The sequence below is a fragment of the Coffea eugenioides genome, chromosome 6 (assembly GCF_003713205.1).
Source record: "Coffea eugenioides isolate CCC68of chromosome 6, Ceug_1.0, whole genome shotgun sequence".
NCBI lineage: Eukaryota > Viridiplantae > Streptophyta > Magnoliopsida > Gentianales > Rubiaceae > Coffea > Coffea eugenioides.
The window spans coordinates 5,141,119-5,167,433 of record NC_040040.1 but is presented as its reverse complement, the minus strand read 5'-3'; the positions used below and the strand labels follow the sequence as shown (position 1 = coordinate 5,167,433).

At 37.8% G+C, this 26,315-nt stretch overlaps 4 protein-coding genes across 4 annotated transcripts; all 4 read left to right on the top strand.

Moving 5' to 3' along the window:
• Positions 1–1,724: 1,724 nt before the first annotated feature.
• Positions 1,725–7,357, top strand: LOC113776409 (glucomannan 4-beta-mannosyltransferase 9). Its single transcript, XM_027321554.1, has 9 exons — positions 1,725–2,651; positions 2,809–2,907; positions 3,111–3,363; positions 4,906–5,016; positions 5,314–5,450; positions 5,679–5,792; positions 5,928–6,127; positions 6,515–6,709; positions 6,851–7,357. Exons 1-9 carry the CDS (start codon positions 2,322–2,324, stop codon positions 7,011–7,013), a joined length of 1,602 nt encoding a protein of 533 aa, XP_027177355.1. The 5' UTR covers positions 1,725–2,321; the 3' UTR covers positions 7,014–7,357.
• A 1,125-nt stretch (positions 7,358–8,482) lies between these two features.
• LOC113773437 (pentatricopeptide repeat-containing protein At5g12100, mitochondrial-like) lies at positions 8,483–11,186 on the top strand. Its single transcript, XM_027318087.1, has one exon. It carries the CDS (start codon positions 8,483–8,485, stop codon positions 10,967–10,969), a length of 2,487 nt encoding a protein of 828 aa, XP_027173888.1. The 3' UTR covers positions 10,970–11,186.
• A 1,690-nt stretch (positions 11,187–12,876) lies between these two features.
• On the top strand, positions 12,877–13,959 carry LOC113774594 (peroxiredoxin-2E-2, chloroplastic). The gene has a single exon (XM_027319156.1). The coding sequence runs from the start codon at positions 13,031–13,033 to the stop codon at positions 13,724–13,726; it is 696 nt and encodes a 231-aa protein (XP_027174957.1). The 5' UTR covers positions 12,877–13,030; the 3' UTR covers positions 13,727–13,959.
• Positions 13,960–20,912: 6,953 nt separating this feature from the next.
• On the top strand, positions 20,913–25,997 carry LOC113774593 (enolase). The gene is made up of 17 exons (XM_027319154.1): positions 20,913–21,120; positions 21,486–21,549; positions 22,110–22,174; positions 22,260–22,307; positions 22,481–22,567; positions 22,642–22,722; positions 22,951–23,052; positions 23,135–23,215; positions 23,713–23,787; positions 23,879–23,941; positions 24,030–24,107; positions 24,579–24,773; positions 24,905–24,955; positions 25,047–25,135; positions 25,230–25,281; positions 25,373–25,429; positions 25,613–25,997. The coding sequence occupies exons 1-17, from the start codon at positions 21,055–21,057 to the stop codon at positions 25,691–25,693; spliced, it is 1,335 nt and encodes a 444-aa protein (XP_027174955.1). The 5' UTR covers positions 20,913–21,054; the 3' UTR covers positions 25,694–25,997.
• Positions 25,998–26,315: the final 318 nt, after the last annotated feature.

Sequence of the window (26,315 nt, the reverse complement as noted above, 5' to 3'; positions counted from 1 at the left end):
TGTGAGCTTGACTCTCGAGCCACATCAAAGTCTACCATTGTATTGTCTTGAATAATTTCAAGGCTCAAATGGTTCAATTCGCTCCCTGAACTTTCTAATTATTTGAACGTGGTGCGTGCAATTAACCTAATCAAACCTCAAATGAAGTTCAGTTTCATCACGTGAGACGCACATGATATTAAGAAAAGATAAATACATCCTGAATGAGATTAATTATTGGGAGTATGATGCAAGTAAAAGCACAAATTGGCCCTCAGTGTTTGAGAATTTTATCGACAAATAACTAGTTTCTTTGATTTCATCATGCGTATCTCCCATGCTGAAATTTAATATACATTTTTGGTTTCTTGAATTGATTGAGTCGGAGAAGTTATACCATAACAGAGCCAAAATGGGAAACATGAAATATCAAACGGGGGAATTTTATGATTGACCCTAATATCAGTGTAGAATGTATATTCTCATTTTTTTTTTTTTTTACCAAGCAAGTTAAGAATGTATATTCTCATGAGTAATCAAAATCAAACCTGAAGCCGTTATCTGCTTCTAGCCCAGTTAGTAGTGGTGGCAGATTAATTTTCATAGCCAACTTGAGAGTCCGCTAGGTGACATAGTTTGAATTGATAATGACTTACCAACTTATGTTCGAAAGTCACCAAAACATTAGAAATGTTTTTCTCAAGAATATTACTAAATTTGGAGAAGAATCTTGAAAAAATTATTTGCACTCCTATTTTTGTTAGTCACACTCCCACCATCATTTTAATTTTATAGGTTTCATTTATTAGACTATATAATAAAACAAATAGTGAAAATGCTAATAATAAAAAATGCAGCTCAAATAACAAAATACTTTTCAGGAAGAAAAAAAGAATTTAAAGTATGTTTTCTGCTTTTAACTCAACTTCTTTTGGCTTAAACTTTTATTTAGTGGAGTTAAGAGGGAGCTAATTTGACATCTTTAGGGCACTCATTGAGTTATCTGAGTCAAAGAATGCCGGAATTAACATAAATAGAGGCTTGATATCTACCCCCACCGAGGAAGAAAATTTGTTTTGATTAAGATCAAAAGCGAATTACCCAAAACGCCATTGAGCTATCACATAGATAGTGACCGTGAGAGGGCACTTGTGTCAATTCGTCATAATTTTCCCGGACTCACTTCATCTGCTTGTCCGTTTCATTAATCTCCCAAAATTAATTCTCATTCTTTATTTTCCAAACAAAAATTTCAAAAAAAATAAAAAATTTTAAACGTTAATGACCGTGTTGCGTTCAGAGTTAATTACCTTACCCAAATATGGAGATTATTACATAATTATATACACGTAGGAATATCAAAGAATGAGCTGTCTGACTGACGTAATTGGTCGGAGGGCATGCATGCCGGGAACTGCATGTAACAGCCGGCGGTGAGTTCCACATTGTCATTCAATTATTGCACGTATAAATGTCAACCGCACACCAGAACCAAAATAATGTACAAATTGAAAAAAAAAAAAACATATGACATATTATTGTTGGCCTTGGTATTTGTGTTCTGTGGTTCTAGACGATATACTACGAATGAGAAGAATTTGAAAGTTTGTAACCAAAAAACAAAAAACTTTAATTGAAAGAGTTGGTAGAGCAAAACCAAGGGGTAAAAATAGAACAGACCCGAACTAGAAATCCCAAACAAACCTTCTATAAAGAGTGATTCTCTTTCTCCTCTCTCTCCGCCCTTCTCTCTCCCGTCGACAATCTCTCTCTTCCGTATTTTCCCTCTCTCTGTTTCTCTATCTGGTCTCCTGCAAACATACATTTGCAGCCATTGCAGGCATTTTTCTGCTTTTGCTCTTCTTTTGATTAAAGAAACCAAAAAACCTTCAGCGTTTTGGTATATTCTGAGAGGTAAAGAAAGGGCCCCAAAAAAAAAAAAAAAAAGAAAGAAGAAACCCTCTTCTTCTCTCTTTTCCCCCATGAACATATCCTAATTCTGCATCACATTGGGGAGGGTTTATTTCAGGTGTTATTTTGCGTCTCGAAGGGTTTAATATTTTGAGATATTCAGTCAAGAATCTTTTAGACCTTCCTAAATTTAGTGGGTGGTTCGAGCTAGATAGTGTCTCTGACATTCCAGCTCTGCCACCATTGTTTGTTTTGCGTATCCAAGAAGCAAAAATCAGAGGAAAAAGAAATTAACAATTCTTTTGCTTTTCGCAAGGAAAAAGCTTATATACGTTGAGCTGTAGATCTGTTGGCCTGCTTACCTCGAAGAAACTCCTCTTCTTTCCTCTGTTTTTGTCCGTACTCTATTTTCGTGGCACAAAAACAGAGAAATGGATAGGCATTCATCCGCCACGCTTCTTCCGGATGGCTTTATAGGGGGCAGAGATGATATGACGGAGCAATTTAGCATGGTCTGGGCTCAGATCAAAGCACCATTGATCGTCCCGCTCCTTAAACTCGCTGTCATGGTTTGCTTGATCATGTCTGTAATGTTGTTTATTGAGAGGGTGTACATGGGCGTAGTGATTTTGCTGGTGAAGCTGTTTGCGAGAAAGCCCGAAAAGCGCTACAAATGGGAGCCTATAAAAGATGATTTGGAGTTGGGCAATTCAGCTTACCCTGTGGTTCTTGTTCAAATCCCAATGTACAATGAAAAAGAGGTCCTCTCCTTTTTTCTTTATCCTTTTATACAGACCCATCAGGATTTTCACTCGCCCTATTCCCCTGTTAATTTGCAGTCTATACTACTATTACATGATTCACCCCCCTTTTTCCATCAGGGACTAAATTATTCATGTATATGTAAAAAAAAAACAGGTGTATCAGCTCTCCATAGGAGCTGCATGCGGCCTTTCTTGGCCATCCGATCGTATTATAATTCAAGTCCTTGACGATTCAACAGATCCCATTATCAAGGTACAGACACGATACCAAATCAAAACAAAGCCACCAAGCAAGCATAAAACCTCCATTTGCTTTTTATAGCAAGAATGAGTTTTGGAATCTTGAAAAGAACCAGCAATTTCTGACGTCTAGAAGTTGCTGGGCTATTTATGGTTGGTCTGCAAAATTGACTGATGCTTTTCTTGTTATTGGCGCTGCGTGCAATAAATGGGCAGGCATTGGTGGAAACCGAATGCCAGAGATGGGCAAGCAAAGGGGTTAATATTAAGTACGAGATTAGAGACAACAGGAATGGTTACAAAGCTGGAGCATTAAAGGAAGGCCTGAACCATGCCTACGTTAAGCAATGTGATTATGTAGCCATTTTCGACGCAGATTTTCAACCTGAGCCTGATTTCCTCTGGCGAACCATCCCTTTCCTGGTTCACAATCCACAACTCGCCCTCGTTCAGGCTCGTTGGAAATTCGGTAATTTCCATTCCACTACTCTGCAGCACAAATTATTTCTACTTCTTTAATCTAGCTACGAGTCTGGTTAGAAAATGGAATAAGCGAAATTGATTTTCAACTATAGACAATTTGCATAGTCCCGTTGTTTCCCTTATAGTTGTGATTGATGTACCAGAAACAGCTCTGCTTGGTTTAGCTCGTAATAAGCAACTAGCTTGTCGTTGACTCGTAGATTCATAGATATATATAGTAGCAACAACATTTATTTAGACGATTTAACTGAATTACATGGTTTAGCTATTAGTAGTATCTCCTACTCTAGCCCTCCAAAAGTGTCGGTGACAATCTTCTACCACACAAGGCAGAAAATTCGGTCGCCCATTTTGTTTTGGTGTGCCATATCTTTTTATCAGAATCACAAAAGCAGGAGGATGTATTAAAAATAATCGTCGTGTTACTTCTAATAGTAGTATTTAGTAGTTGGATGCATAAATTCCATAATTGGTTACTACTAATTAACCACCATCAATGTATTAAGGCTTGGTGGGGTGGGTGGCGAGGGTTCAAATTTTGACTCTCACCAATTTATTACAATTAAACGTGGTTTTGCTTAAAAAATTCAGTCTGATCCAGTGGTGGTTCAGTCTTCTTGGGATTACCTCATGATATTTCGAAGGATCTCTTCGGGCCTTCCCCTCCTATAGTGGTAGGAAGTTATTGTATCGACCAAAAAAAAAAAAAATACTGCTAATTCCTCGATATACTAGTGCTAATGGCCCTCTGGATATGGACGCGTACAGTCATCATTTGTGGACCCCAAGATATTGGGACCCAACATCCCATACCCACAAGGCCCATATATATTGTGAGTGAGACTTCCAGACTTGTTTTACTATTCTAAAAATGTCTGGTGAACCGAAAACAAAAAGTTAGTATAAGTACACCTGGACCCGGGATATAGAGACGAAGGGTGATAGAAACAGATCCCCAAAGCTGTGTGTTTCGCTGTTTCTTGGTTTCGTGATTGTTGCGTTGGAAGTAGATGGAGGGGTGGATGAAATTAATATCGCTACCACCGCCTGTAGAGAAAAGCTGTGGACGTACAAGGCCCTAATTATGAAGTGATGGATTTCGGGCCAGACTCCGGAGTCAGGCTTTGCCCACAAATCTTTCATTCTTATTGCTTCCCACCCACACACATGTGCGGCCGTGGAATTGTTCGGTATGACCAAGGGCAAAGCCGTCTATTTGTCACAACTTTCTTCCCTCCTTATAATTACAAGGCAGCAGTTGCATGTGCTGTTTTAGTGGTGGACCGCCAAGCTATTCGACAACTTACATCTGTTTCTCCAGCGACTATTTTTCCTGGTTCACATCAGTACAATTAATGAGAATAATTAGCAATTTTAGGGACGAAAAGTCGTGGAAAGTAGTGGTGTAAATCTTGATTTTACTAGAATGTAATGTAGAAGCACATCAAGTTATTTACTACGTACATTTTTGTAGTATATTTGTTTGACTGACGCTTATTGGCACGGCACGTGGGGTTTTTCTCTGCAGTGAATGCGGATGAATGCTTGATGACAAGAATGCAGGAAATGTCGCTGGACTATCATTTCAGGGTGGAGCAAGAAGTGGGATCCTCCACCTACGCTTTCTTCGGCTTCAATGGTATGGTACTAATCAACTTTCAAGAACCATGCTTCCTTTCCAGCGAGTCTGCTTGTTGAATGTTAATGACTAACTAATCCTAGTACTCCTTTGAGCTCTCCGTTTAGTGATCGTGAATGTTCCCTTAATTTTCATTTTTTAGAGGATCAACCATAGTTTTGAACCACTTGCTCTTTGATGAGTCGAACCCGGGAAGACATAATACATAATATTATTATTGGTTTATTCTCAATTATAGTATATTAACTTGCCAGCATCGAAGATGTCAATTTTCCTTTCTTTGTTCCTGAAATTCAGGAACTGCTGGTGTGTGGAGATTGGCTGCAATTGATGAGGCTGGAGGCTGGAAGGACCGCACAACAGTCGAGGATATGGACTTGGCTGTCCGAGCTAGTCTCCGAGGCTGGAAGTTTGTATACCTTGGTTCTCTAATGGTACGCAGCTTTTCCAGCGTCTCATGCATTTTGTTGCCTAAGAATAAAAAGTATCAGTAGGAGCAGGACCATTTCCTACCAATTCTGATGAATAAGGCACAGAGAGAGTGCAACAGATAAACAAGTAACCAGATTAATGAGCCACTGTATCGGAAAATACGGCTATCATTCTTAAGAACTACTAACAAAATATCTCTAACAACTACGTATTTATTTTCATTCTTGTAGGTAAAGAATGAATTGCCAAGTACTTTTAAGGCGTATCGTTATCAACAGCACCGTTGGTCATGTGGCCCTGCCAATCTTTTTAGAAAAATGGTCATGGAAATTATAAGAAACAAGGTTTGTCCCTTTTTAACCTTTTCCTTGGTGTTTCTCTCTTGATGAACCTATTACATCATACAATCTATCTAATCCATTGACCTTTTTTTTTTTTTTTGGCAATTTTCCTTTTCGTCCTTCTCTTTTCATTTGCAGAAAGTCACTTTGTGGAAGAAGGTTCATGTGATTTACAGCTTTTTCTTGGTTAGAAAGATCATAGCCCACCTCATCACATTTGTGTTCTACTGTGTACTTTTGCCGAGCACTGTACTAGTACCTGAAGTTCAGGTCCCGAAGTGGGGAGCGGTCTATATTCCTTGTGTCATTACCCTACTCAATGCAGTTGGAACTCCAAGGTTTGGTTTCCTCAACAATTATTCTCATCAACTAACTCAACTGTGTTGCATTCGTATGGTGGGCTAGAAATGTAACAATTGCTAGTATTTTACAAGGTTTGGTTTCAATTCGTGATCTTTAGTAGAAATTCATGTTAAACTTGATAAAGGATATCTATTTTACAAGTTAATTACGTACATGGTGAATTTTCTATGAATTTTATTAAGGACAGGTAGTACTTCTATGTGTGTGTGTGTGTTTTTTTTTTTCAATCTCTCAATCTTAGATCATCACGTACCAGTATTTGTGAATCTTGTTTCTTGCATTCGATTGGGAACTACGTTTCCTGAAGTAACTGAAGAATATCAAGATTTTGGCATTCATGCTTATACCGTTTCATAATGTAGATCACTCCACTTGATGGTTTTCTGGATTCTATTTGAGAATGTCATGTCTCTCCATCGGACAAAAGCAACCTTCGTTGGCTTGTTGGAGTCTAGCAGAGTGAATGAATGGGTCGTCACTGAGAAACTTGGGGATGCTCTCAAGAACAAGTCAGCCGTAAAAGCAATCAGAAAACCTCGATTTAGGTTTGGAGAGAGGTAAAGAAATCTGTTTTTAAGCTTTATTGATGCAAAGCTTACTTAGTTCCCTGACCTTCTTATACAATAACTTATAGCAGTATATAGCATGCCAAGAAAGTTTTTGTCCCATGATCATTGATGATTTCTTATTGCCAACAGACTTCATCTGCTAGAACTTGGGACTGGCGCTTACCTATTCTTCTGCGGCTGTTACGATGTTGCATTTGGTAAAAACCACTATTACCTATATCTCTTCACCCAAGCAGTCGCCTTCTTCATTGCGGGATTTGGCTATATTGGGACTTTTGTTCCCAACTCATAATGCCATTGTGGAACTGGAAGTGATTCCTTCCAAGTATATTTACCTTCCGAGTATATTGGTCGCCCTGGTTTTTTGTTGCCTCTCTGCTGCAGCACTTAGTAGAAGTGGCGTTTTCAGCAACCTCTCCTTGCAACTTTCACTTCACATTTTATAGAGTATTTGCCCTTTAATTTTTTTTATGTTTCCTTTATTATTTTTCCAGTTGCCTTTACTTGTAAAAAGAACAAAGATGGTCATTCTTTTAGGTTAGGCGTAAGCATTCGAGTAATACCTCGAATCATTTGTTCTTGTGTATAGAACAGAAGTCAAGGGTTTTACTACAGAGAACAAAATGATTTTGCAAATGCTTCACACACAAACACTCAAAAGCGAAAAAAATAATAAAGAAGAATCTGCTGAAGTAAAGAACATTGCTTGTTCCAAGCAGACGGGGAACAAAATTTTTTTTTGTCTTCGAATTTCCTCCTCTATCTGAGGTTTATTAGCAATAAATTCTAGAGAGATGGAAAAAATCCTTGGTGCAGCATCATTTACATAGTGAAATTGTTAAACAGACGACTATGAAGTGTTTTTCTTCTCATGTCTTATCATTCGACTCAAGGGAATTTGAACCCAGTTGCTTTACTCATCAAAACTATTGTACTCAGAGCACCTTTAGGCGTTGCAACGAGGTGTCATCTCATCTTGTAGTACTTCATATTCCTTCTGCAATTGGTATCGTTTCAAAGACCTTTGCAAAACACTACTACTACAGAACAACAACCTCCAACTGAAGTAGTCTGATGCTGCCATCATGGAAACGAGTAATTAATTATACAACTTTTGTCAAAGTTAGAATTAGAGAACGACCACCCACTTATTATTGTTTCTGAGCACATTATTCTTCACTGAAAATAAACAATAGCTTGAAATTTCTATTGTGAAGCGTGCACACAAGTTGTTCTGCATTCAGGGACTCATAATGGTTGATCAACGCCAACAGCCCTTTCCTTTCCTGCATCTTCATAAATGCTCCTACTGAGCAATGATTCATAAACTGACAATTCATTGAGGTGTAGGTAAAATATAGGACTCCACTAATAACCATTCAAAGACAGAATATTCATAGGCATAGAATACTACTGTCAATTCTATGGAAATGATGCTATGCCGCCTGGTAAAATAATTTTTTAATCCGAGAACAACAATAATGCCTCTCGCAAGATAATGGATACGACTTAAAAGATTGGTCTGTGGCCTGACCTTGTAAGTCACAATGTCACATAATCCAATTGTTTTGGTTTGATGCTGGACTTGGGCTTTTAGTTGAGGTCCATAAGAACAAGTCCTCCAGGACCATGAGAGAAAAGCCCAATTATAATCAAATATGTGCGGCCGAGGCGTATGGACTATGGAAGGCTAAAAGGCCTCATTCAACGACTAGAATGAATCTCAGAACCGAGACGGTTCAAACGTAGGACGGTGGGAAAATGGGGAAACGGATCCGTCTTCTCCTTCCCTCCAAATTTCTCCGCCACAATCCTCCTCCGAATTGCAAATTCCTCTGCTCTCACTCTTCACTCACAGCCATTCCGGATGAAACAAACGCCACCTCCTCCATCACCAATGACGGAGCCGTCGCTGCCGACGAAGATCTCCAAGAACAGCTCCGAAATCTTCGGATATTACTCCAACAGAGCCGCACCGAAACTGCAAAGAGGCACCTCAAGACCCTCATTGATTCCCATTCCGTCTCTCAACTTTACACGCTCTTCTCCTCCTCCTCACCTCCACCGGTAAAGCCCATGTTTTTCAACATGCTCTTGTCAATGTACGCTGAATCAAAGCGCCCCATTGAGGCCACGGAAGTCTATAATCTGGTCAAAGAAGATGGTAGTTTTCCTTCCCTCTCTGCTTTTAACCTATATCTTGAATCATTGGTTACTTCAAGTGAGTATAATAAGGCCCTCGAGGTGTTTTCTCACGCGGTAGTTCGGGGCGTTCGGATTGACAAGTTTAGCTACGGTAAGGCCATACAATCTGCCGTGAAGTTAGGGGATTTGCAAGGGGCATTGGAGAAAATGCAGTCCATGCAAAAATGTGGAATGAAGCCCAATGGTTTTGTGTACAATGTTCTGATAGGAGGGCTGTGTAAAGAGAGGAGGGTGGAGGATGCACGGAAGCTGTTTGATGAAATGGTGCATAAAAGAGTGATGCCTGACAGGGTAACTTACAATTCACTCATTGATGGCTACTGTAAATCGGGGAATTTGGAGGAGGCGTTTAATCTAAGGGAAAAGATGAAAAATGATTGTGTGAAGCCTAATATAGTCACCTTCAATACTTTGCTTGGTGGCCTTTGTAAGGCAGGGAGGATGAAGGACGCTAAAAAGGTATTGGAGGAAATGGAGGTTCATGGGTTTGTTCTTGACGGACTTACCTATAGTATACTTTTCGATGGGCACTCAAGGTGTGGAAATGTGGATGCTTCGCTGGCTTTGTATGAGGAAGCTGTTCGAAAAGGGGTACCTTTGAATGAGTATACTTGCAGTATTTTGTTAAATGGGTTGTGCAAGGAAGGGAAAATGGACAAGGCTGAGGAACTATTGAAGAAGTTGATGGGCGATGGGCTTGTTCGGACAAAGGTGATCTTTAATACCATTGTGAATGGGCATTGCAGGGAAGGCAGTGTGGAAAAAGCTCTTTCCATTATTGGAGAAATGGAAAATGTTGGGGTGAAGCCAGATTGCATCACATTCAACACCGTGATCAATAAGTTCTGTGAATTGTCCAAGATGGATGATGCACACTACTGGGTTAAGAAGATGACCGAGAAGGGAATTTCCCCCAATTTACAGACATATAACATCCTAAGTCAGGGCTATGGACGAAGTCGTCAATTCGAAAGGTGTTTCCAGATTCTTGAGGAAATGGAAAGCCATAACGTCAATCCTAACGTTGTTACTTATGGTTCTTTGATAAATTGCTTGTGCAAGGATGGTAGGCTTCTCGAAGCTGAAATAATCCTAAGGGATATGATCGGTAGAGGGGTTTTGCCAAATGCGCAAATATATAATGTACTTATAGATGGTAATTGCGCAAGAGGAAAGATTGATGATGCATTTAGGTTGTCTGATGAGATGATAAAATGTCAAGTAGACCCAACGATTGTGACATACAATATATTGATTAATGGGCTATGCAAAAAAGGTCGGGTGATGGAAGCTGAAGAATTGGCTTTGCAAATCGTAAGCAAGGGTCTAAACCCTGATGTCATTACATATAATTCCTTAATGTCAGGGTACTGCAATGCAGGTGATATCAGTAAGAGCATGCAGTTATATGAGAAGATGAAAGCATCGAGCATAACCCCTACCTTAAGCACATTTCATCCTCTAATTGCTAAATGCAAAACAGAAGAAACAGGACTGCTACAGATAGAGAAAATTGTACAAGAAATGTCCCACATGAACCTGATTCCCGATCGAGTTGTATATAATGAGCTCATCCGTTGTTATGTAGAGCATGGAGAGGTCGACAAAGCATTCTCTTTGCAGAATGAGATGGTAGAAAGAGGAATTAGTCATGATCGGATGACATACAATGGCCTGATATTGGGGTGCTTTAAGCAGTGCAAATTTGAGAAGGCAAAGGATCTTTTCGAGGACATGAGAGCTTGCAGATTGATTCCTAATGCGGAGACATATAACATGTTTATTGACGGACACTGCAAGCAGAAGGATTTTTTAGGGGCATATATTTGGTATAGGGAAATGCTTGAAAATGATCTCTACCCACCTATCGCTATTTGCAACGAGCTACTCTCAGGCCTCAGAGAGGAAGGGAAGCTTGAGGAGGTCCGTATAATTTGCTCTGAGATGAGTGTCAAAGGAGTTCATGATTGGAGCTTGAACGAGGACCTCCATGCTGTTGCCAAAGTGCAGGGTGGAAGCGCATCGATAGCCCATCTCTTGTGACACTTTCTTAAGTTGTACATACTTTAGCTGTTCATTCTTCTGTTCTTCTAGCGCGGAAATGGGGTCATAAGCTGTGATGAATCTAGCAATACGCCATTCCTCTGTTGATAGTGAGGTGATGATATTTATTGTATGTTTCCGATGTCATCAAATTGCTGAAGAATGCGTTGCTTGGTTACGTATCCGTTTGTTCAGTGCTTAGCCTACAGGCTACAGTTAACCTTAGTTGGAACCGACTTCAGATGCTGTTTCTTTCTCTTTTCCCTTTTGTCATTTATTAAACTCAGCTGTATGCTTCGCTTTGCCCGCTTACATCATACTTGTTGATGTTGCTCTGCGCCGTTGAGTTCTTCCTAGGCAGGCAATGGTAGTAACGTTGGGCCTCCGTAATAACTCCAAGACAAATTTTGGCTGCAAATGCGATTGCTTTTCATTCGGAACAATTTGAGCACTTCAGCGAACTTGAGAAGTCAAAACCCGCAGATTAGTGAGGAGTAATTTCTAAGTCTTGCAGATATTAATATTACTATATCTAATGAATTTTAATGAACTGCAAGAGAAACAAGTTTTTTTTTTCTTTTTTATACAGGTCAAACAAAGAAGAAGTTAATTTCATATACGATGGTGTAAGTAGTTATCTTTTTTTTTTTTTGACAAGATAAGGAGTTGAATAGGAGCATAATCATTTAAGAATGGGATTAAATTTTTGTTGACATATTCACTTGAGCTATTTGGATTCGGTTTGGGATATAAATGACTCAGCTACAATTTCATCGACTTGTTGAAAACATTTTTCTCCTCGTCCTCGTAAATTTTTGTTTTTGTTTTTTTGTTTTTCCTTTTTGGTTTGTAAAACATCTGCTTCTTCTTTTTTTTTTTATAAGGAATAATTTCATAAATATCTCTTGAAGTTTCTCATAATATCACTCAACTTCCCTGAAATTTTTAAAATCTCACTTACCTCCCCTATTAGTTTGACAAGACACAAATTAATGTCACAAATTAATAACATTACGCTTGCTCTTAATAGCCATTTAACAAAAAGCCAAAGCAAAATAAAATTTTTAGACCAAAAATGTTGTTTAAAGAAAACAAATTGTTATCTAATAATGATCCATATTTCTCTATACATAGGTCAAGGTGAGACAACAGAAGACGTGGATAAATTTAATCTAGTCAAAACCACCTATTTATGAGAATTTTCATAAGTAATTAATGCCTTGAAAAGTTTCATGGACAGTTATAAGGAAGTCGAAAAAGTTTTTTAAGAACTATGTTTTAATACACGATATAGTTTTAATTGTGTTGAAAATTAAAATAATCTCTTCATATATATAGTTTGTAATATTAATCTTACTTATAGGGAAAAAACTCTATAAACAAGTCAAAATTTAAAAAATAATCAAAAAAAGATCCAATGACCAAATATATTTAGAAATATCCTTTTTGTTTGTTAAACACCGTGCATTATATTATATAATAGTTGTTGTATATCTATAAAATTACTCGTTATTGCATTTATAAATGCTCATATTTTCATATTTTTACTTTTTAACCATATTTTATTTTTTACTATTGTTGTGAGCATCATAGGTAGGATAACATAAGGGTAGTATTGGAACAAAAGTTTTATCTTTCTTGCATTTTCTCTAAAGGGGCTAAAATGTTACAAAAATGTCAATCTAAAGGAGGTACATGAGATTTTAAAAACTCAAAGGGGGCTGAGTGATATTATGCAAAAAGTTAGGGGAGGTTTCTGAAATTATCCCTTAAGAAAAAAAAAAAAAAGTTTCCTGTCCCTCAAATCACGTGAAAACTTCTCCAACCATCACGTGATGGTTCCTGCCAAGATCCAAGCAAGTACTGCTGCCTTTGAGCCAGCTAGCGTGCGCTGCGTCTGCGTGCACAGCCCAATCCTAATTTCCTCCGCCCAAATCCCGTCCAGACACATACACCACCAGTAGGATTATAATACCTTAGCACTTGTAATCCATCATCATCCATCAAACTCTCTCTAGTCTTACTACCCTCCGGAGCCTACGCTACACGGTAACCGCAGCAATGGCAGCCGCAACCACCACATTCACCCTGACAAAACTCCTCTCCTCGACCCCAAAACCCCTCACCCCTCTCCTCTCCTCCAAACCCCTTTCCTCTTTCTCCTCCTCCTTCGCCGTCTCCCGGCTCCCCCTCAAACTCCACCACCCCCTCCACCTTCCCAAGCCCATCCTCAGATTCTCCTCCACCCAGACAAAAATCTCCGCCACCATCTCCGTCGGGGACAAGCTCCCAGACGCCAGCTTATCCTACTTGGATGCCTCCAACGACGTCCAGACCGTGTCCATCTCCGACCTTACCGCCAACAAGAAAGCCATCCTCTTCGCCGTCCCTGGGGCCTTCACTCCAACTTGCTCCCAGAAGCACGTCCCGGGATTCGTGGAGAAGGCCTCTGAATTAAAGTCCAAAGGCGTGGATACCATCGCTTGCATTGCGGTCAACGATGCCTTCGTGATGAAGGCGTGGAAGGAGAATCTGAACATCACCGGTGACGATGTGTTGTTGTTGAGCGATGGAAATGGAGTCTTCACGAAAGCTATCGGGGTCGAGCTGGACTTGACTGATAAGCCAATGGGGCTGGGAGTTAGGTCTAGAAGGTATGCGATGTTAGTGGAAGACGGGGTTGTCAAGGTATTGAATTTGGAGGAAGGCGGAGCTTTCAATGTTAGCAGTGCTGAGGATATGCTCAAGGTTCTTTAAATTCTTATCTTTTATCTTATGTAGTTTTCTTTGTTCGAGGGATGTTGAAACGATGAGAAATGCTGCTTTTTGTTGCGAATAAAAGGCTAGGGATAGAATTTTAGCTGTTGAGGATACTAATTTCTCTCTGAAAAAAATGGGCTTTTGTGCGAATTAATGCGTTTCTGTTCTTGGTCAATCTGTAAGTTACTAGTTTCTACATTATTGTTCAAAGTCCTTTTTTTTCTTTTGAATTTGTGATTGTCTGAATGAAGTCAGTAATTGGGCAAAATACAATAATTGATTTGATTTCTGGTAGAAAAGAGCTATGACTATGTAAAGTTGAGAAGTTTGGGCGACGGATATAGTCATAGCGTGGTAGAGACTGTGAAGTTGGGAAGTTTGAGACAAGTGTGTTCTGGATGGATAAGAGGTAACCTGAATACAGCGTGGAAGAGAGTAGAGACTGGAGATATGGGCTGGACCTGGATGATAAAGAGGAGGAAGTTATGGGGCAAAATTGCTGAGTCGCGGTTTTGGTACCATGAATTACTGGACGTATAACATATCGTAACCTATGATAACGATTAAAACTAAAAGAGTAGCTGAGCAAGGTCACAATGGCGAAAGTGTTTTTCTTCTTGGGATGTGTCTTCTTCTCTTTCTAGTTGAGCAGGGTTACAATGGCAAGATTTGAGAAGCAAGCTGCTTCTTTCTTGGCAGCTTGATTCTTGCTTCTTTCTCGGCAGCTTGATTTAAAGTTTGACTCTGTTTAGCTGAGCCTATGATGCTATCTATCTTTTATTTCGATAAGTAGTGGGTTTTCCTTTCCACTAGTGAGTCTCGCTTTCATGCTGGTATAGCAAAGTTATGTTCCAATTTTATCGGATGTCCCCCCAAGGGACAGCAAACTTAAGATGTTGGTACTGAAGATTTTTCTACTCTGCAACTTGCACGTACTGTCTGAAGCGTCAGATTTACTGACAATTGTAAAACTCACGCTGGGAAGAGCACAGCTGTGGCTTGTGTCTGATGCGGTTAATACTTCAAACTGGATATTTCGGAGTTGGCAGTCCAGCAAAGTAAGTTCAGTGTTCAAAATTTTTTCCTTGGTTTGGTGAAGAAAACGGAAAGGTTGGTACCTCGTTCATCAGTCTTCCGCTTCCTGTTTTCAATTTCTCTTTTAACACCGAATCGTTGGTGAAGCAACCACTTCTCCTGCCAAACAAACAATAAGTAGTCATTTTGGCGCACGAAGTCTCAGCCACCCCTATGATTCCAAATTTCAGCGACCACAGAAGTCGGTGTAAATCGGGTGTGATTATGGGTAGCAGCCGAGTTCCTTAAGCATGGATAGGGGTTTGTGATTCCAAAAAATGAACCTTTTGATATCAATCCGATGGCGATCCCCCGTTATTGGCTCCGCTAGATGGTGGATACTAATCCATCGCATCAAATGAGATTATTATTTTTATCTAGGATGACAAATTTGTGTCAATGAAACCAACAACGAATTTGTCAAATTGAGGGGAAGTGAAAGTGTGATTAACATTATTATTTTTTTCTTAGTTTTGGTGTCTCAATAAAGTAGAGCATTTTGGTAGGCATGAAAGTTGATTGCGGCTACCAAATCACGAGCATTTTGGTATGTTTTGATCACTTGCTACTAATGAGTACAGTAGATCGATCGATTTACCTCTTCCGTTTTGATTCCATCTAGTTAGTCTTTTGTATCCTTTAAGCTTCAACCCTTTTATTCCATCCTGATTAATTACTTTGAATTAGAACTTTTACAGTCGCAAAAGATGACCATTCTCAGCTAACCTCCATGCACCTACCGCTCCTAATGGGCAGCCAGCCAGTAAACAACGACTAGTACAAAGGGGAAAACATGAAAGAACGGGGCGAAGGAAAAGCAGCCACACTAAGGGTCTGTTTGTTTGGAAGGAAAAGGTTTTCCGGAAAACATTTTTCATATTTTCTTTTGTTTGGTTGTCAATTATTTTGGAAAAATAATTTCCGATAGAAAATCAATTACACCCAGCGGAGGAAAACAACTTCCTCATCTGTCTTTGTGAAGTTATTTTCCTTCCTGAAAAGCAGTCTTCTTTTTCGCAGCGACATCTCCTCATCTCCGGCAAATAAAAGCTTTCAGTCCAACCAAAAGCCTCCGGCGACATCTCATCAGCAAACAAATCCCTCCTTCTTCGCAGGCGGCATCTCCAACTCTGACAAAGACCCAATTTCGGAGGTAACAGATCATCTCCCTCTCTCTCTCTCTCTCTCTCCAACTCTGACAAGCCAATTTTTTGGTTTAATTCTTGCTTTGCCTTTGCCATCTTGTCTGGATTGTGAAGAAGCTCCGCCATTGCCCATTCCATAGTGGCGGAGGTGGTATCTGTACCGCCTATAAACAAATCCTACAATTGGTTGCATAGATATGCTGTCAATATCTGGAGAATTTTTTGGATACGAAAGGAGAAATTCATTTTTGGTTAATTGGTTATACGAGCAAGCTATTCGTCACCTTATCACTGTTTTGTCCCCTAACAATGGCGTGTTGCAAGAGTTCATTGATAATTGCGTCTAACTCAAATACATTTCCTAATTCATAATAGATTTGACCAGACAAAAATTTCCGAAATAAGAAAAGCAGGGGGTATGATATGCTTATGATAGCCTGTGATTCTTGCTTGGCTAGATAAATTAAGGGTATTATTAATTCAATAGAAAATTCTGTAAGCAACGTTAAGCAGAGGTATTATATGATCCTGCCATTGTTCTGGAAACACTAGTGCATGTGCAAATGCCTAGATACCATTAGAATTTTTAGATTCCCGTTCCTACAATAGCTTTTGTTTTAGTTTGTTCTTACCTGATTAGGGTTAAATCTGATTTGATTGATGCTAATGAATTAATTTGGCTTCTGAGTTTTGGGGGTTTTAGACCATTTGTAAAAGTTTTAGTGAATTCATTGAGTTTGTGAAGCCACGGGCTGATTCTTTTGTAGTTTTAATTGTCTCTAGCTTCTTTCGTTTGATCCTCTGACATGAATTTTGATTTTGTAGATGTCATTTTTTTCGCTTTATTATCTGGTGCCACATTTGATGGATGCCCAAAATGTTCTAGGATATAATATGTTTCTAAATTAAAAGGTCAATCCCAAGATATCCCATGAACGATCAATCAGTTTCTTTTGAGGAGCATTTGAGACCCCTGCATCACTCTGCAATTGAGACCCCTGCATTACTCTAGCTTTTTCTGGTACACTACTAATAGTCTACTGCTACGTGAATTTTCATAGATAGATTCCGGTAGTGATGATGATGAGGATGCTATTGTAATTGGTGCTGCCACTTCAGTCCTAGCAGCAGGATATGCAGCTCTTGATGTCTATAAAACTCCAGTTGTTATACCTAAACCACCTCATGTTAATATGGAGCGAGCTAGAGAGGATTACATGGATAGCATATTATATGGAAGTAGTTCGTATTGTATAGACCAAATTAGAATGGACCAAACTACATTTTTCCAATTACTAAATACTCTCACCATTAGAGGATTATTACAACCTACCATTCATATGTCAGTGAGAGAGCAATTGTTAATGTTTCTGCAAATAGTTGGCTATAATTTGAGGTTTCGAGTGGTTGGGGGGTACTTGTATAGGTCAACTGAAACCATACACCGCTATTTTTCCATTGTACTTGATGCCATATTGAAACTATATCCAGATTTAATACAATTGCCAAATGGTACGACTCCACGAGAGATCCGTAATAGTCGAAGATACTACCCCTGGTTTGCTGTAAGTCTAGTTCTTTGTATAAAAATTAATTAACTCAAATAGTAGAAATTATTTTATATCTAATTGATATCACAAAATAGGATTGTGTAGGGGCTATAGATGGGACACATGTTGTTGCAAGTGTACCCCTTGAAATTCAAGGAAAATTTCGAGGTCGAAAGGGTTACCCAACTCCTCTTTGTAGATTGACATTTGCACAAGGCTGCATGATGCTAAATTTTTGGCCTAGCACCAGCAGTCTCTGTCTCTGTACTGAGCTGCTGTACATATTAAGGTGGTTTATTGGTAATTGGCCTTGGACTTTGCTAATCGAAAGCTCCATTGGTCGGCAGCAAGAATTAACAATTATGAATAAATCCAAGATTCCATTAATAATTCCATTTAAGAATTCATGGTATAATATGAATAGATATTTTATAGAAATGATAATTTGATTATAATGGATAGAAACTAAAATTAACTTGTAATGAAATAAATGTTTTGAGAGTAAAAAAAATATTTGCAACATATCAACAAATATATCAGAAAATATTTTCAGTGACAAACCAAACACCGGAAAATTATGAAAAAAGGAATTTGGAAAATATTTTCACTTAATAACCAAACAATGGAAAATTATGGGGAAGGAAGTGATTTTCCAGGAAAATGACTTCGATGGAAAATATTTTCCCTAGGAAAATATTTTCAGTCCAACCAAACGGACCCTAAACCAAAAGGAAAAAAAAAAAACCAAAGGAAATGGATGCTATCCTATGCTTTGAAATTTATTCTTAAGAGAGTTCATAACAATTATGACTCCGACATGGAAAGTTGACTTATGAAATACTAATAAATTCATAGAAGAGAAGATAAATTATGGTATCAAACTTAACTCATTGATGAATGACATGTAAAACCATGCGCGAAGGGAATCATAATCATGGTGATAGGGTAGCACTGCACTGCACAGCACACCGCTTTTACCACCTTCACGTACTCCTGACTTTGGTTAGCGTATACAGCGGGCGATTACAAATAATTTGCTGAATTGTGGAAACGAACGGCGATGTCAGGGTCAACACTCAAAAAGTTAATTTGCAGAAGGGGAGTGTTTTTTAAAAACTAATTTTTTAAATATAATAAAAATATTTAAAAAGTACTTTAAAAGATAATTTAAAAATTAGTTTAAATTTTTAAAAAATATTTCAAAATATATTTTAGAAACTCTTCTACTCTTAAATATTTCAAAATATTTTTTTAAAATATTTTAAAATATAATCTAAAAATATAAAATTTTTTAAAAATTATTCCAAAAAATAGCTAATCCAAACAGAGTAAAAGTCCGTCAAATATTCGTTTTTCTTCTGAATGAAAAATTGGAACTACGAGAATATTCCTCGTCATATCCCTAATTTTGCACCTACCAGATTTCTTTTTCCCCAAGCATTTGTTTCCATAGTCCAAGTGTCATTCAAGTCATTCAAATCATAGCCGCCCCGCGGTCGGACTTTGACACTGGAAGAACTGCAAAGAAATACTACTGCGAAACATAGCCGAACCAGCAAATTTCCGTCAAAAGATTTATTAGAATAGATATTAGTACGCGCAAATTGATGAACTTTGAAGATATATTGACTGCTGTGTTGCGTTTTATTACTATTTTTCATATATTTTAAACTAATTGGATATATTATTGTTGAAAAATTCTTGATTTATATATTTTTTTAATGAACTGTTACGAATTTGTGTATAGTTTTAATGTTGTGGTCATGTAGATGTTAAATTAATTTTAGAACTTAATAGTTATAGTAATAATATTAAGAAATTAAGGATCAATAAGTGAATTTGGACTAACTCCGAATTAGACTTGCGCTCTGAATATTTTGTGAGCTAAATATGAATTTTACATTTATCAATTCGAAATTGATAACCTGAAACCCGAAAAGTGGTACTAATTATATGAGTTGAATAACTTGTTAGAGCTCAAGTCAAAATGATCCGAATGACATTCCTAATAATTTGGCATTAGAATTCAATGATGGCCATAAGATAAATAATGGATGGCAAATGAAATGTTAAATAATATAATAAAAAATCCAAAAAGTGTTGCATGTAAAAGTAGATTAGTCTTTTTTTGATTTACTAACAAGCAAACGTTATCTGTTCTCTTTTTTTTTTATTATTATTTGCACTTTCACTATTTATTTTATTATATAATCTAATAAATAAAAATTATTTGATTGAAATAATAATGGGAGTCTGAATAATAAAAATGAGAGTACCCATACCATCCGGAGTCTTCTTTCAATGGTGCTTGTCAGCATAGGTATAACACACACGAGTTCTACTAGTAATACGCACAATCACATTTATTGTTCCCCCACATTTAATGGTTCTCTCAATTAAACCTCACTTATTTTACAACTGAAAATCTAGAGTCTTTTTTAATGGTGGTTCAACACGAGACAAACCCCCTTACTAATACTTTTCACATGATGGTGCAAATTATTTTAAGCCCTTAGTTTATATATAATTTTGAGCTATAAAAGAACTTATTGGTCCAAACTAATTAATGTATTGGTCTTCCTTATTAACTAACTACATGCAAAAGAAACGGGATTTTTACCCATGTAGGCTGCAAACAAGCTCGGCAACTAAAACGTCATATAAACAAAATTCCCCGTTGTGGGTATTAAAAAGACCAAAATTATAAAAAAGGAAAGGGAAAAAAACAAGAACAATAAAATACAGCCTCGATGATAGGGTGTTCACGAATTGAGCCGCTCGCGAGCCGATCGCAAGCGGCTCGAATACGAGCTCGACTCGGACTCGTCAATATCGAGTTCGAGCTAATTAAGTCGATCTCGAAGTCGAGTTCGAATTTAAAAACATTAAGTTCGTTGGCTCGCGAGCTCAATTATTTATATATTTTTTATTTTTTTATTTTAATAGTAAAATTACATATATATTCTCTAATATTTTATTATTTGTTAAAAAATTATTATTTTATTCATTTTTTAAAATAAATAATTTTTTTTTTATTTTTTTAAAAATAAAATAATTATAATTATTTTTTTATTTTTTAAGCTCAAGTTCGACTCAAATTCGAGTCGAGCTCGAACTTGATATTTTGAACTCGTTGAATTTGAGCTCGAGTTCGAGTTTCACAAAATTAACTCGAGCTCGACTCGATTAATCAAAACTCGACTCGAGTTCGGCCCGTTTGCACCCTACTCGATGGCGTGGTCCGGTGGGGTGTGTGCGGTACTTTCGGTGTTCACGAGAGGAGGAAGGTGGGCGGGGCGCACCGTTTTAATTTTTGGGAGTTCTCGTCTTGTGCCACAATTAACCTACTATTAATCACATGAAATGTAAATCCAACGGTTGTAAATAACCCTCTAGAACTCAAAATCCCCTCTACAAATACCAGCCCAAGGTCCTCCTCAAGCAAATTTCCACTCCCCAAGCCACTGTCCCTGCTCAACCGCTTCTCCAGACCTCTCTTCCGTCATCACAGATCTAAAACCTCTTCCAATCATCACTTACTTTAGCTTACCAAGACATGGCAACAATCGTCTCCGTCAAGGCTCGTCAGATCTTCGACAGCCGTGGCAATCCAACTGTCGAGGTTCGTTCGTTTTTTCACCTTCTGTTTGTTAACTGTATGTCATGTACTACTTTCCATTTTCCGATCTGTTTTTTGGATTCCGGCGTCTCGTCGGATGAGTTTGATTCTGCCGATGCTCGGCTAGACTGACTTTTCTTTGTCTTTCTCCTTCCTTTGATGTATGATTGTTTCTTCGGGGAAATTAGTTACGAGTTTTCTTTTTTTTTTTGGTCTATTGCGTGTTGCTTTGTGGCGATAAAGATCAAATGAAATTTAGCTAAGCTTTATCTATTATTCAAAAAGCCTAACCGATATTTTCGAACTAAAGTTGGTTGATTCGGGTCGGTGATGGACAATGATAATAGTTGTTATGTGGAACAATATAGGTGGATGTGCATGTGTCAAACGGTGTGTGGGCGAGAGCTGCTGTTCCTAGCGGAGCTTCCACTGGTAAGAAGATCTGTCTCTCACATCGCTGTTAAGACTATATGCTTGTCTCTGTGGGATCCCAGTAGTGTAATTTTTTTTTTCCTTTTTTTTAATATCTTTGGATTCTGGATATCTTCTATGCTTGAGTATTATACATTAAAAAAAAAAATTTATACGTTCGAAGTGTAAATTAGTACCTGGATAATTTGTGTTTGCTTCTTTGTCTGAATATTATATTTAGGGCTAGAAAGTGGACAAACTTTTTCGTTCGGATGTTCGTTTTGCATGCTAGCGATTAGTTTTGATTAGTTTTTTGTATGTCGAAAAAGGATTATAATTAAGTTCAGGAATCAAAGCTATTGAAATATGTAATTGAGTCTGAGCATTTGGTAAGGTCCCTTCATTCGCTTCATCAACTCACATGGAAGCAAAAACGTGTGTTAGTGGTAAATCCAGAAGATGTTCCTATATTGTGATTAACATATTACCATATTAAAACAGCTAATGATGGAAGATCAACAGAATAAAAAAAATAGGCTGAGTGGCTGATGTTTGTTTACGTGACTTTTTTCTGCCTTCAGGAATATATGAAGCTCTTGAATTGAGAGATGGAGGGTCAGACTATCTTGGAAAGGGTGTCTCAAAGGTGACCTAACTCTTAACTGTAACTGCCCTGCCTAGTGTACTAGTGAATTGAAATACTGATATATGGACGCTTTATTTTTTTCCAGGCCGTTAACAATGTCAACTCAATTATTGGCCCAGCACTCGTCGGCAAGGTTGGCTTTTCATATAAACTTCTGCTCAGGGTTCCTCTATTCTTTGCAAGTGTTTTCATGTCGTTACCTAGACCTTTTTCCAAGGAGTGATTTATGGAAGTCTTATTATGTGATATTAGGTATGAATAGCGTTTCTGTTTTTGATGATGGATAAGTTCTTTTTGCTTGCACAGGATCCAACTGATCAGACTGGTATTGACAATTTCATGGTTCAGCAACTCGATGGTACCCAAAATGAGTGGGGTTGGTGCAAGCAAAAGGTATTTTATTGCCTGCTTCTGTTCTTATGAGCTTTTCTAGTAATTATTCTGACACAAACCGATTTGGATTTCAGCTTGGTGCCAATGCCATCCTGGCAGTGTCTCTTGCTGTATGCAAGGCTGGTGCTGCAGTGAAAAATCTCCCTCTTTATAAGGTATTTTAGATATAGTTCTCCTTTATTCCTTTTGCCTGGTGCAATTCTGTGGGGACTGTGAACACTGATTTTATTGAATTAACATCAACATTTTCTTTAGCTCATATGTTTATTGTGATTCTGATGTATCAAGCACTCATGTAATTGTTCTTACACTTTCTCTGTATCTTTGCTGAGACAAACTAAGCCTGACACAGCTGCATCTTGTTTTGTCAATCCCATATGCAGCACATTGCTAACTTGGCTGGTAACAAGAAGTTAGTCTTGCCAGTTCCTGCGTTCAATGTTATCAACGGTGGATCACATGCTGGCAATAAACTTGCTATGCAGGTTTATCTTTTGTCTCACAATGATAGTCCAGTGCCAGGGATGCTATTTACCTTTGCGTTTTCTTACAAGTTTGTTGTTTCAGGAATTTATGATTCTTCCTGTTGGGGCTTCTTCTTTTAAGGAGGCTATGAAGATGGGAGTTGAAGTCTATCACAACTTGAAGGTGCATTTATGTTTCCTTCAGTAAACTATTCTTTTTCTTGACAAAGTTTCTTCAATCATGTTGGATTTTCTAATATCTAGCCATATTCTAACATGTGGTAGTGCTAGCAACAATTTGGTTTCATGCTTAAATCTCATTTTTGGGAATTCGTCCATTTTATGACTTCAACAGCTTCTGTTGTTATTATAGTGAAACTTTTTTGAAATTTGGTGATTGTGTCGTCAATTCAGGTTTTGAGAATGTATGATCGGTGCCTCTTGATCTATTAGCCAAGTATCTTTGGTCCTTAATAGTTAACTACTGCACTTTGTAAATGGTATTGAAGAAATAATACTATGGCAGTGAGTAACCACAAGGAAAAGATGTGGGCATTTGTATCCTGCAGCTTTGGAATTGTTGTAATTAAGATGCTTTATCCTCTCTCATATCTGTGAGCGCATTCGATGTGTTTCTGTTGCTTTGACATATACTTGTTTATTGCTGATCTCTTTCTCCAGTCTGTAATTAAGAAGAAGTATGGCCAAGATGCAACAAATGTTGGTGATGAGGGTGGCTTTGCTCCTAATATCCAGGTTAGTCCATGGATTTTTGCTAATATGCTTCCTGTTCATTGTTCAGTTTGGTTGTCATATATTTTACAACTTCGTGACTTTGAAATTTCAGGAGAACAAGGAAGGTCTTGAATTGCTTAAAACAGCTATTGCTAAAGCTGGTTACACTGGTAAAGTAAGTATTGGAATGGATGTTTATACGTTCCAATTCTCATAATTTATTAGGTACAGAAATCGGTTTGAACAGTTTGAAATTGCTACAGGTTGTGATTGGGATGGATGTGGCTGCTTCTGAGTTTTATGGTAAAGACAAGACTTATGATCTAAACTTTAAAGAAGAGGTATTGCTTTTTCATATTTTCCCCCCAGATTGTTATGTCAAACATTTGAATTCATTGCTAAGCCAAAGGATAAAATTACATCTAGATTCATAAATTCTAGTCTTCTAAAGGTGGGATAATGTCAATCATGACATATATCTTTTTGGTCATTCTTCTTTATTTAGTATGTTTGCTGCTTTAGTAGTATGTTTGGTGATAGTGAGCAGAAATTTCAGTGAAATGATGGCAACTGGATCATTGTGTTATTCCAAAACCTTTTTGATAGTACAAGAAAATATAACTTGCGTTATCACCTTTGCTTTTGCCAGTTAAGTTTTGCGAACCTGCTTGGTACAAAAATTTGGCTCTTCGGCAATCAACCTTATTTCGAATGAAATGAATCCTGTTTGGTATCGTTATTTTACGTTAGAATGTAATTGCTAGGTGTTGATATCTTTCATTTATTTTTTTATTTCTGGTCTTTCTTTGCAGAATAATGATGGCTCACAAAAGATCTCAGGTGATCAGCTCAAAGATCTTTACAAGACGTTTGTAGCTGAGTACCCTATTGTTTCAATTGAAGATCCCTTTGACCAAGATGACTGGGAGCATTACGCTAAGTTAACCTGTGAAATCGGTGAAAAAGTACAAATTGTTGGAGATGATCTTTTGGTCACAAATCCCAAGGTTAGCTAAATCATATTTTTCTAAGACAGCTGATCTGATACCGATAAGAGTGGTCTTTGCTGCTTATTCTCCCTGTCTGCGTTGGCAAGTTCTAGCATATCTTTACTTTAGCATTTCTAACTTGATTACAGAGAGTTGCAAAGGCAATCAACGAGAAAACTTGCAATGCTCTTCTTCTTAAGGTAATTGTTTGAATTATTAAGATAACTGAAATTGTGATTCATTGGTACTGGTCAGGAACATAACTAACTGCTTAGCTTGCTTAAATGACAGGTTAACCAAATTGGATCTGTGACTGAGAGTATTGAAGCTGTGAGAATGTCCAAGAAGGCTGGTTGGGGTGTGATGGCCAGTCATCGCAGGTAAAGAAAATGAAACCTGTTGAGTTACCTTTCTTCTGCTCTATTATGCCAAATTTTGAAAGGTTTTGTAATCACTGTGCTCTTGGGATTGCAGTGGTGAGACAGAGGATACCTTCATTGCTGATCTCTCTGTTGGTTTGGCAACGGTAATCTTCTATTTGAGTGTAGAAGATATCGTCTCATTTATCATGCTTTTATAGTTCGCATTAACTAATTTGTATTCTCTGATCTTTTCAGGGTCAAATCAAGACTGGAGCTCCATGCAGATCAGAGCGTCTGGCCAAATATAACCAGGTAATTATCATTGCTTTGCATGCATGTTTTCTTCTATTTTTGATTCTCAAATTAGCTCTCTTTGTTATGAAGAAATAACACTTCATAAATGCAAGTTTATTTCTAGTGGTTATTTAAGTTTGATGTCAAATTTAAGCAAAAGATTGGGAGCTACACTGAAATGAAATCCCGCTATTGCTGCAGCTCTTGAGAATTGAAGAGGAACTTGGTGCAGATGCTATTTATGCTGGAGCAAGCTTCCGTGCACCAGTTGAGCCCTACTAGATTTGCTTTAATCTTGAACCTTTTGCGGGGATCGTAGCAAACTTGGTTGAATAAGTCTACAAATAGGAACATGCTTAAATCGATGATGCCTGTTCATTAATAATCATAGCTAAACTTTTTGTTTTAATGTGATTGACAAAGAGCTAGTTTGTAGAGGATAAGCATCTACTCTTCCTTTTGCTGCTTTTCCTTTTATTAGAAAATCCTGATCATGTGAACTTGTAGTAATGATTTTGGCCATATTTTCCTGAATCTTTTCAAGATATTTTTGAGGAGTTTCTATGAACTGATGTATCTGTGTGAATTACTTGTTGGCACTGATTTTGCTGCGAGGACATTTTTCCTACAAAATGTGAATGTAGGCTTCCCCTTGGAAGTTTTTACAATTCAAGGGGAAAAATTAAGTGGACCTTTTTAAGTTTATATTGTCGTATAACGTTTAGAGTTTTGAGTAGGATTTTTTTCCCCCTAGAACTATGTACTTGTATTGGAAAAGAATAGTTATGCCGTGAATTTTGGAAGTTTTGGGTAACATGGTTGCCACAACTTTCGTGGGAGTAGGATCCTAATGCTTGAATTTGAGCAGAAACAAGCAGTCAACTCATTCTGATTTCTTAATAAA

What these genes read in the sequence shown, in the direction of transcription:
- LOC113776409 (XM_027321554.1), top strand. Translation starts at nt 2,322, where the DNA reads ATGGATAGGCATTCATCCGCCACGCTTCTTCCGGATGGCTTTATAGGG. An exon ending in TGGAAATTATAAGAAACAAG is followed by an intron (nt 5,793 to 5,927) that starts GTTTGTCCCTTT and finishes TTTCATTTGCAG; the next exon opens with AAAGTCACTTTGTGGAAGAA. An exon ending in CGATTTAGGTTTGGAGAGAG is followed by an intron (nt 6,710 to 6,850) that starts GTAAAGAAATCT and finishes TATTGCCAACAG; the next exon opens with ACTTCATCTGCTAGAACTTG.
- LOC113773437 (XM_027318087.1), top strand. Translation starts at nt 8,483, where the DNA reads ATGGGGAAACGGATCCGTCTTCTCCTTCCCTCCAAATTTCTCCGCCAC.
- LOC113774594 (XM_027319156.1), top strand. Translation starts at nt 13,031, where the DNA reads ATGGCAGCCGCAACCACCACATTCACCCTGACAAAACTCCTCTCCTCG.
- LOC113774593 (XM_027319154.1), top strand. Translation starts at nt 21,055, where the DNA reads ATGGCAACAATCGTCTCCGTCAAGGCTCGTCAGATCTTCGACAGCCGT. An exon ending in GTGGCAATCCAACTGTCGAG is followed by an intron (nt 21,121 to 21,485) that starts GTTCGTTCGTTT and finishes GGAACAATATAG; the next exon opens with GTGGATGTGCATGTGTCAAA. An exon ending in GCAATGCTCTTCTTCTTAAG is followed by an intron (nt 24,956 to 25,046) that starts GTAATTGTTTGA and finishes CTTAAATGACAG; the next exon opens with GTTAACCAAATTGGATCTGT.